This window comes from Hydra vulgaris, chromosome 03 (genome assembly GCF_038396675.1).
Source record: "Hydra vulgaris chromosome 03, alternate assembly HydraT2T_AEP".
NCBI lineage: Eukaryota > Metazoa > Cnidaria > Hydrozoa > Anthoathecata > Hydridae > Hydra > Hydra vulgaris.
In genome coordinates this window covers 6,505,214-6,517,500 of record NC_088922.1, presented here as the reverse complement: position 1 = coordinate 6,517,500, position 12,287 = coordinate 6,505,214, and the positions used below count along the sequence as shown (strand labels likewise).

General features: G+C 26.8%; 1 protein-coding gene across 1 annotated transcript; it reads right to left on the bottom strand.

Moving 5' to 3' along the window:
* Positions 1–4,606: 4,606 nt before the first annotated feature.
* Positions 4,607–12,061, bottom strand: LOC124808504 (DAZ protein 1-like). Its single transcript, XM_065792171.1, has 5 exons — positions 11,907–12,061; positions 11,107–11,199; positions 9,149–9,395; positions 6,991–7,271; positions 4,607–5,646 (listed from the first exon to the last, which is right to left on the bottom strand). The coding sequence occupies exons 1-5, from the start codon at positions 11,940–11,942 to the stop codon at positions 5,497–5,499; spliced, it is 807 nt and encodes a 268-aa protein (XP_065648243.1). The 5' UTR covers positions 11,943–12,061; the 3' UTR covers positions 4,607–5,496.
* Between the last annotated feature and the right edge of the window lie 226 nt (positions 12,062–12,287).

Genomic DNA, 12,287 nt, shown 5'->3' with positions numbered 1-12,287 from the left:
GACATACTCCTTTCATAATCCATTGTTATGCACTTATGATTTCTTTGATACTTTCTTGTGGTAGTTTTTAACCGCATTTTAGATCTTTGATAAAATGTTTTTGGGATCTTTAAAGAAATCTCTGCTTTCTGAATGTCCTGCAGACATATTTTTTTGACTTATTGAGTTTTCAACTTGAAAACCATTTTTTTTTTTGATATTTTGAACGTAGCACTATAAACTTGCATCAATCGCCCTGATCACTATTGATGTTTTAAACTTGATAGACTTCTTTTATGGTTTTTTGACTTTTTTTTCGATCCACAGCCCAAAGTTTGACCTTTAACTTTTTCGCTAGAAAATTAATTTGAATATTACGATTTTCAGGCCACAATTTTCAGTCCAAAATGAATTTTCTCACTTCTACTTGTAAATACATTTTCTTTGTTTACAATCAAACTGTAGTTATAATATTTTAAAACGAGGAGGTTGTAGAATTTTTTCAAAAATCTTTTGTGTCGTTATTATTTCTGGACAGTTTTTACTTGACAAATATTTTTACACTTTAGACTGCACTATTGTAACTTTAATATCGATGTTTTCCACACTTATTACATCCAAAAATTTTAATAGCTGTTTTTTGTTAACAAAATTTAATAACGTCTAATTTAATAGTAATGTCTTCAACTGAACAAAGTATCAACAGTCAAACTTTGACGCAACCTAAAACTGTTAAAAGGAATCAAATCTTAGAAACGCGAAAGGATTATATATGAGTTACATTATAAGTAAAATGCACCTGTGACGCAGAGGTTAGAGAGCAAAGAAATGAAAAGTCTATGGTTTGATGTTGCTAATGGCTCAAGCCACAAACTGCATTGGTGTGCTAGACGGCGGGAAACTTTCTCAGTATATACTATATATTCATTTTTTAGCTATGAAACAGATAAAACTTGAGATAAAAATTAGTTGTATAATACACATTATGCAGTGTGGTCTAAAAGTCACTACACCATTTAAAATAGAAATAACTTTTTTGTTTTTTCTTAATTCACATTTATGATTTCATTTTTTACACACTTCTTGAAAATAAACTTTACTTGATTTTGAAAATAACATCCTTTAAATAACCACCATCTAGCTCTTCACACAAATGCGCCCTTTCTAGGTAGTGAATCACCACCTATTGTAAAGCGTTTTGGTTTAAGTATTCAATTTCTTCACGAACGTTGGCCTTCAATTTCTGAATAGTTCAAGGGTTTGTTGTGGTATACTCTATCTTTGAGACACACCCGTAGTAAAAAGTCTAGAGCTGTTAAATCAGGTAAGCGTCACGACCATTTGGTTTCAGAATTTCATAAAAGTATTTTTCTTAGAGTTTGTCTTCATTTTCTTACAAGATTTTGAGCACTAACACCATCTCGACAGCAGAAAATTTTTTAGGTTTTTTAATTACCATTCACCATCAACAGTTAGTGTGTTTTCTGCGTTATCTTCAAAGAAATAAAGAACTCTTTCCACATTTATACCACTTAACATGATGTAGATAGGGCTGTTAAACCAAAAAAGTCTGGTAAGGGTCCTATAATATGCAGAGCCGTTATTCCCAAACCAGATAAATATTTTCTTAACTAATTCCATTTTGAACTTTTAAATAGCACAAACTTTCTGATATATATCTGTATATTATGCCGATATAAACAAACGACGCTTTTAGTACTTAGAGGCTTAAAATTAGGTGATTCAAGATTCGGTTTTTCTCTAACCATATTCGCGGCATTATTGATGAAAAGGCATGAAATTCCCTGTTAAATGTTCTTTCCGGTGTTTTATGGACAAGACCATTAGGTCTTCTTGATGCACTTAAATAACCAAGAAAAAAAATGTTTGAATTTACTTTTTTTATAAAAATCAAATAAATGTTAAGCGCTGTTTTTGTTCTTGTTTTTACATGACCATCTTTAGACCCGTAAAGTAGATATGGGTATAGATTTAGTTAGGTTTCTTTGAACCTAACCTAAATCCAAACCATTATATACAAGTCCGGGTCTGGTAATATTTAACCCAAACCCAATACAATAAACATCCTTAGATATAGATAACGTTGGTGGACTATTCTTGGATTTTCTGTACCCTAAAATTGCATATACTGCTTATTAACATAACCGTTTAGATGTTAGTGGACCTCGTTGCCCATAATAAAGTTATTAATAAACTGGTTCTTGCCTTACCAATACTTAAAAATAAATAGCATACGCTAATTGTGTCCAATAATCGGCTAACACTAACTCCTTCACAACCTGTATATTATACGGAAAGAGTTTCAGAATCCTTTGAACTCTCTGAAGCATGGTTCAAGATATTTTAAACTGTTAGGACTGCCCAAAAATAAAACATCCAGCTTGCTGCTGAAAATAACGACGTCATAAAAAAGCAAGAGAAAAAATTTCAGGGACCTCATAATTCCTTTTATGTTCTGGTAGAGGTAATACAAGAACACCTAATAAGGTTTGATAAGCAAGGATTACAGCAGCAAGATCAATGTAACAGTCAGGTTGTCCTTGAGAAAGTAATACATTGTTAAGCTAGTCGAGACGGTAGTTACAGCTCTTTGCCATGATTGATGTTTTTTATTAAAGTTTGCTAACGGTGTTTTTTCTGAATAATTTTGTCTCAACGATGTTGTGGAAACAATGAGCTATGACGGCTTGAGCTATTTTTTTCTTACAAAAAGTATTCCTTCAATAATATAATGCTGACTAACGAGAGTTAAATTTAAAAAAAAATTAGTGGTAACATAAAAATGGGATCTACTCTCAGCCTTAGCACAACTCATAGTCATATTACCGATGTCGGGCATTGATCTTATAAAATCCGCTATGCTTGCAAAGACGGTCAGCTTGATGTTATCAAGTGGATGTTTGACAGACATTATATACTTTGGTACATAAGATTTTCATATTTAGGCTATTAGGCACAAGCACTGTGAGATGCAAATAAGTACTGAGGTTCAATATTGATATAGACGATGCCCGTCATGGCAGAGGGATAACACTGATTGGCAGATTAGAGCATTTAAAACAGCTGCATGTAGGGACAGCCTCGAAACTGTTAAATATATTTTAGATGAAGATTGTGCCTGAATAAAACTGTTCTTATGTTAGAGGCCAGCGTGATATTATTGAGTTATTACATAGCATTGGCGACTCATGGAACCGCTTTACCAGAGCTGCGGTAAATTATTCCGATATAAACGAATTTTTTCTCAAATGCAAATAAAAATTCACTTATATCGGAATGAACACCATCCTTCGTCTGAAATAAAAATGCGAATTTTGGTTTTAATTTTACTTAAACTGAGCTTCCGTTTTATTATGAATATGTTATGTTTACTAAAATAAAACATTTTTTTATTTGTTTAATAATAAAACAATTTTGATGTTAAATACTCATGGAGAGAAACCTTTCATAGTTAAGCTATAGCCCACAAGGGTACTGGCGTAGACTAGCGACAGTTAAAAAGCTTCCAGGTGCCGCAAAAGTATCTGAAAAAAATGCTGGTAAATAGCTTAAAAAGCAAGCAGTATGGCTAATCCACTAGGATAATTACATACCGAGAGCCAAAGTTCATGAAACCCATCCTAATAGGGACCCATCAAGCAGATCTGCTTTACATGTCTCATGACAGAAGCGGTTGTTATACTTATAAGCATGCTTTAATAACCACTTAGTAACAAGAACGCTCCTGTGATTTCTGAAGATATCTGTATTTCTGAATCTACTATAAGAAGCGTAAAAAAAAAAAAAAAAAAACATCAAATAAAAAATGAGCTGAATATTAAGAATATGTAAAAAAGATTCAACTCAAACTCAAATAATCGCACATTGATTTTGAAGGAATTGATATTACCAACTGTACAAAACGATAGAGAGATTGTTTTGATGTTTTATTAAACATTGATGGCGATTTAAAACTTCTTGGCATTCAGCCAACGAAAAAGGTACTGGAAAGTCCAAATATGATACTTTCTAAATATTTTGTATAAATATAAGCTTAGAACTTATGTAAAGGGTCTCGAATTTGACACAACTGCAACTAATACTGAAAAACATTCAGACACAAACAATAGGTTCTGTCAAACACAGGAATCAATTATATTCCAGCTTGCGTGCCGAAAACATTTTTACAGGCTTCACCGCGAACATTCTGCGAAACAGGTTCACATTAGTAAAACTTATGCTCCTAAAAATCTGACGTTTTATGAGTTTCAATCCATTTGAAATGCAACAAAGAAATCTATGGATAAATCAAAGTTTTTAAAAATTGACTTTGTTACTATTAAATGAGAGTATTTTGAACGTATTCTGAACGTATTTTGAACGTATTTTAAAGAAACTGTTCAGTTTTGCAAATAAGCACTAGCCAATTTTCACTTGCAAATAAGCACTTGACAACAAAAGAACGTTTCAAAAACAGTTTTAGCCTGATATAATAATATGCTAAAAGTTTCAAAGAATAATTTGTCACAGAAAAAATAATTTTTTGTTACAATTGTTACATGTTTTAATTTTATTGTTAAATAATCTTTAATTAATTTTAGTTTAAGGAAATATGAAAAATAATTGATGAAAATAAAAATATTATTTTTTTTACAATAAGCAACTACAACATTTTTTGAAAAAATCAACCTGAACATATAAAACAAATTCATCAGGAAAGCCCAGTAATTACATTGCAAACAACATAGAAAAACAAATACGTCGAATGATTACTGTGTAAGCAACATTAAAAGTCCAATTGTTTCAGATGTAAAAATATCTAAGTTATCAAAAATCTCATAAAATATTAAATACTAACAAACAAAAAATGAAGATTTATATGATTTATATATATATATATATATATATATATATATATATATATATATATATATATATATATATATATATATATATATATACATACATATATATCTTTAATTGGATATATAATAGTATATATAAGATTATAAATATAATATAGAGGTTCTCAAACACAAAACCGAATTCTCTCAAACACAAACACACTCATGCATATTAGCATCTAAAGCATCAAAAGGGAAAAAAACGTATATTTAAAAATAAAATTTTAATTAGAAAAAATCGTTTTTCAATCGAAAATCACTTTTAAAAAATTACCTGAATTACAAAGCCGATATAAAAGATAATTTTTCTAATAGAAATTTGGTGTTAAAAAAATTATTCTATCAGAAATTTTGTGTAAAAAATGGTTTCGCCCAATAAAAATTTAAGGTAAAAAACATTGTTTTACAATTGAAATATTGTGTAAAATATATAATTTTTTCTAATAGCAATTCAATAATTTTAAATAAAAAATAAAACAAACTTATATAAATCCAATTATAAAAATAAAAACATGTTAAATAAATTCCAAAATAAAAAAAATCCAAAATTTTATTATAAATATAAAACATAAAATTAGGAAACTTTTATAAAAAACGGTAATTTTCATTGCCTTTATTTATTGTAATGTGGGAAAACATGTAAATTTTTTGAAGGCATAATCATGGATAATTGAGGAATTCCTAAAGCAGTATAATAACCAGAGGATAAATGTGTATCAAAAGTAGAAAACACTGATGGTCTTTGCTGGAAAAAGTAAGGCATCTAAATATTCAAATGTAAAAAAATAAGACATCTTTATACATAAAAAAGTATGAAAACTAAATATTCAAACACAAAAAAAAAAGACATCTAAATCTCCAAAAATGTGTAAACATTTTTAGTTCATTTTCTATTACTCTTCAGAACAATCAATTACTCTTTAGTTAAGTGTTTGTGAGAGACGTAAGGTTATTTACCGACTAAAAAAAAAACGTCGTCCAATTTTCCAATTTTCCGACTATAGATAGATAAGGTCCCATTTTGACAAACGAATCCACATATAAGTTTCAATTTGTTGACTGAAGGTACAAAAAGATCATAATTTACCAACTGATGATAAAAAAAGTTATTGATTAAGGGAGGGGGTGACACTCTGTACACCCATAGAGCGCCGGCCTTGCAAACAAAGTGGACTAATTTGTTTGTGTTGTGATTACTTATTAATTTTATATTTAAAAAATAAATAAAAAATAAAAGATTCAAAAATTTTTAAAATTTACGTCTTTAAACCAAATTAAAATTAAAAAAAATTGAGTTTATTAAAATAAAGTTTTAATAAACTCAATTTTTAAAAGATTTTTTATAGCAAGCTACATTATCTATCAAAAAACACAAACGTTGTATGCATCAAATAAGGTAAGATATTAGCTTATCATGAGTATATTGAATAAAATAAATCCATTCTAAACTCAGGCCAATTTATTTACATCATATTAATCGTCGGTTTCTACAATTAAACTATATTGTTTTATTTAGAAGGCAAATTTGGAAACTATTTGCTGACTTTCCAACAATATTAGCTGCTTTTTTTTTCCTTCCATAAAGCTTGTATATAATCACGTTTCAATACTTTATTCATTAATCATTAAATAATTCCATGATCTTATTTTTTAAAAAGATTAAGTTACTTTTCCTGCTTCATAGATGTTTGTAGAAGATTTATTGATTTTTCTATCATGGAAACTAAGTATAAATGTGATGTGATGTAATGTGGCGTTTTAGTGGTGTTCAAAACTCCTTAAATTAGCTTCACAAGCATCATGCAAACATAATGAGATTGGTAAATATATTGATTTTGTAAAACTTACTTTTAAATAGTTTTTAAAATTTTTTTGTTTGAGATGAAACTACTTTCAAATTTAGATTTGTAAAGTTATAAGTAATTTATGGTGAGGTTGAAATCAAGAAATTTTTTTGTTGAAAACAATTTCTCATTTTATGCAAAAATCAAGATATATTTAAAAATTAAAAATATTTGCATAAACAGTAGATAGTTTTACAATTTTATAAGAAAATAAACATTTTGTTTTTTAATACTTCTTATTAAAAAATAACGTTTGATATAACCTGCTGTGATGTAACAACATAAGTAGGTTGCACCAAAGCTTCATTTGAAAAGTGTTGCATTATATGAAAAGTAGGTTGCTCTTTAGAATCAGATAGATTGTTGAAGAGAAGACTTCCCGGAAGACCTTGACCACTGTGAAAACCTGGAGCGCTAGGAACAGTTGAACTAGTAAATAAATGATTTGGAAGAGGCATTGTAGAAACAACTTTTAAAATGGGTTGCTTCTCGTTTGAAGTTGAAATACACAACATTTGGTTGTCTACAAGAACTTTTTCATTTTCTAAAGTAAAACATTAAACTTTGAAAAAATAATTAGATATAATATATTGTTGTATAAAACATTTTTATACAACAATATATTATATCTAATTATTCTAAACTATTCTAAGAAGCATATATCTATGAATAATAAAGCATATATCTAAGAATACTAAAACATATATCTAAGAATACAGAAGCATATACAAAATCAAAAATTATTAAAGTTGGTAATAAAAAGTTTAAGGCCTGGTACCCAATTAACTAAAACCTTATCCTATTCAGAGCTTTTAATGATCATCAAACTTTCATTACTTATTTCATTTATTTCATGTTGTTTACGTTTTTTATGTTATTTGTGTATTTTTTTATTTAATAACATTTATTGTATTTTTATTTTGAAACTTAAAAGCTTTTAAAACCTTTTTTTTTAGGATCATTTTTTGCGTAGACACGTAATTTGTAATGTAAACATTCTAACCAATTTAAATTATACGCAGTTAAAACGAAATTGATTTCAAAAATTTAAATCCAATTTGGTCATAAAATATTTTAAAACAATCTATATCATCTTTTGAGATGGTCAAAAAAGTTGCTTTTAAACTTCAATATAGTAAAATGTAAGATTATGCATATTGGAATATAAAACTCTAGGCATGAATGAGTTGGCTGATAACAATAAAAGCACTACCACAATTTTACCAAAAACAAATAACGAAATTGTGTTTAATGATATCAGATAACTTGAAATGGAAACAGCATGTTAAAATGACAAATGGAAAAGCAATTAAAAAAATCTAGGTCTAACCAAAATTTTAAACATATCAATGAGAATTTAATGAGACTAAAACATATATCTTGGTCTTCCTCATTTAGAGTTGCTTCTATCTAAAATAGTACGAATCTAAACAGACCTGTTTCTTTAACAACTATTCAATTTGGAAAAACAATTATCTAAAAATTATAAATAACCCCAGTGGGCACGGTACGTTTTTAAAGCGTTTTTAAAACGTTTTTTAGACGTTTTTATTAGGTTTAAACCTAATAAAAACGTTCAAAGAACGTTTTAAAAACTGGGACTATTTAAAATATAAAATATTTTATTTAAAATTGAAAATAGTTGTTTAAAATTTAAAAATAATTATTTAAAAATAATAAATAATCATAAAAAAAAATCCAGAGTTTTTAAAATAACGAAATCACTTTGTATTTTACTTACATAGAAAAAAATCGCTTTATTATTATACATATTTTCATTTTAAACCAGTGGGCACGGTATGTTTTTTAAACGTTGTTTGGACTTTTTTTTGGGGTTTAAACCTAATAAAAGCATCCAAAAAACGTTTTAAAATCTTACCGTACCCACTGGGATCCAGCAATAAAATTACAATCAAAGTAATACGCTATTAAAACATTTATTTTTGATATTTAATATAGACCTGTAAAAAAAAAAAAAAAAACAGCTCTCAACGCTTATAGCATTAATGCTAACATTATTATTTAATGCTTAAAAATTTTTTAATTAAAAGTTAAGAAAAAGTTTAAACCTCAAGAAAACGTTAGATAACGCTTTCTCTCCCAAACGATGTTTGCAAAATAGTTTGAAAAAAACCTCATTATTTACATTAGATAGCATTGATTAGGAAACTTTTCTAATAGGAACTTTTGGGATGTTCACTTCTTCCTACGCTTCCCTATACTTATGTGTTAATCAAAGCTCGAGAATCACAGATCCATTATTTACTTTTTTATTTTGAATTCATCATTTAGCTTTTTTGTTTTATACTTTAAACATTTTGTATGGTAAAATAACTTTACTAACTTCTAATCTAATAACTGATGCTGGAGTTAATGAATAAAGTCTTATTTTAATAAAATTTGAAGTTAAAAAAATTGTACTTATTCCAGTTGAAGAGGAGACGTCGTCAAACTGTGTGCTACTTCTTCGATTGGCTTTTCTCACTCGAATTTTTTTCCCATTCACTTCAATATTTTTCATAGCTAAAAGATTCTCAATGTTGTCACTTTCATCGAAAGTAACAAAACCGTATCCTTTGCATTCAGCAGTAATCCGATCGGTTACAATCCGAACATCTTTAACTCTTCCGAAACGGCTAAAAATATCCTCTAGTACTTTCTCTGTGACCTGAACCATATATATATATATATATATATATATATATATATATATATATATAAATATATATATATATACACACACACATATATATATATATACACATATATATATATATATAAATATATATATTATATATATATATATATATATATATATATATATATATATATATATATATGTATATACATGCAGATTATATATACGTTTCTACAAAAAATTTAGGGATGGGGGGTGGGGTGGTGGGGTGAATGCTTAAAAAGTACCGACTGGCTCCTTTAAAAAAATAAAGGTCCTCAAAACTAAAATTTACCTGACTGAATTGTCATATACCTGAATAACCGACTAAATTCGTCAAAAAACCGACTATAACTTAAAAATCACTTTCTTAGGGGGGTAAAACACCCTCCCCCCTATCCCCGTAAAATCGTCTCTGTATATATAATATATATATATATATATATATATATATATATATATATATATATATATATATATATATATATATATATATATATATATATATATATATATATACATACATACACACAGAGTCGGGTAACCCAGACTACGGGTAACTCCGGCCACTTGATGTACAGGTTAAACTAAAAAAGCTATGTAACTTGAAATACTATAAAAACATTATTCGAGTGAAAATATGGCATATGTAAAATATCTATCATAATATGCCGAAGTGATTGGCTGGGAGTGCAAGATATCGTTTCCCACCACCAGAAGAGCAAAGTATCATCATATTTGATTCACATATTGATATACCTAAAATTTATGTAAACTAATAGTTTTTTATTGAATAAAGACATTTTTATTTACAATATTTATTTAAAAAAAATTCGTTTAATACTTTAATTCACTGGCTTTAAAACTAGTAGGAGGGTGGTTCCGGACAATTTAATAAATTTACAGGTTAAAAATAAGCAATTTTTTTTATGTAAATAATGTCTAAGATTTGAAAAGTGTTTTTAAAGCGTTTATTTTCTTTAGTAAAAAGCCAATGTTTATATTTCTAAATGATGACATTTTTATTCCCATTCCTGATATATTCCATATATCAGAGACAATTTTAAAGGCGACTTAATTTAAATGTGTTGAAAACATTCCAATGCTAATTGACTATATATTATATTTGCGTCACACGGGTAAAAAAGAGGTAAAATCATGGTTAAACTATGTCTGGGGCTAACCTCTAACTTTGAAAAATGCCTTTTTTCTAACATATTTTATTTTATGTTTTATATATTAGTAAGGTACACAATAATTTTTTTTTGTTTTTAATTCATTAGATAAATGTTTATAGTTATAAAAAAGACTTTTGACACTTTGTTTTCTGTTAGCACATGTGTACAATCTATTTTTTCCATGTTATAAACCTATTTAAATTTTTTTTTATAAGTGTTTGGGGCTACCAGACTTTCCCCTACATATATATATATATATATATATATATATATATATATATATATATATATATATATATATATATATATATATACATATATATATATACATATATATATATATATATATATATATATATATATATATATATATATATATATATATATATATATATATATATATATATATATTCATAAGTTTCGTCAACAGTACTTTATAGCTAATTTGATCTATTTAAAATCTTCATGTAAAGGAAACAGTTTTATTATTTAATAGAGTTTTCACAGAAAAGTTTAAAACTTACAGTTGCTGGTACTCCACCAAGAAAGCATTTGTTTCTAACTTCTTCATTATTTTCACTAGCTATAATGCAAAATAATTCTGGGTAGGAAGCACTCTAAAAAAATTAAGTTTAGAAAGAACATAAGAAAAAGTCCAATGATTTATTGGGCTCCTATTTGGTGTTAAGAGGGTGGGGGAAAATGGTTTTAGGACAATTTTTTTCAAAATCACTGCAGTTTTTTACAAAGCATTCTAATTTGATATAAGCACAAATATACCCATGCTTAATGTTTGTTCCATGTCTAAAAATAACCTATTTCAAATTCAAAATAATGCGCTCTTTGCTAATAAAAATAAATTAACAATCATTAAAAATTTGATGTTAAAATCAAATAATATTAAAAAAAAAACTATTGAAAATTAATATTTAATATTATTAATATTAAATAACAAATATTCAAAAACAATTAATGTTAAAAAACAATTCATATATTTAAATCTTGTATGCAATAAAAAACAATTAAAATATAAAATTTAAACGGATTTTTTTAATTTAATAAAATTGCAAAAATTTTAGTCTTTTATTAAATATAATTGGTAATTTTGAAAATTTTTAATAAACTTTGATATGAAAATATTTTTTTATTTATTTTACAAGGAACAGTTAACTATTCTTTAAATGAAGGTAAACTTTTTAAGTATCAATAGTGTCTTTTATTTTATACACTTAAATTGATACTTAAAAAGTTAACCTTTATTTAGATAAATAATTAAATCGTTTCCTTCAAAAAATAAATTAATAAAATTAATAAAAATATATACCTCATAACTAACTCTTTTCATTTCTCTACACTCCATCAAAGAAACTTGAAGAGAAGCTTTGGTATGTGTTTTAGACAGAGTGTTTAATATAATCGTTTATTATTTTTGACGATACAATAATTAAACGTTCAATCCCCCTGAGTTTACCCTTAATTAATTTAAAATTTATAATGTTGTTAAGTCAAAGGTTAATGCCATTTTTTATTGTCAATTCTTAATTATCAATTATATTTTTCTATTAAACTTTGAATTGAGTTATGTTTATATTCTAATAAAATAGCTGTCACTTATATGACATATACTTAATCGTTCTTATAAGAACTATCAAAGTATGACTAACAAGAAGCAAGCCTACCGTTGTAATGTAAATATCTTCATAAT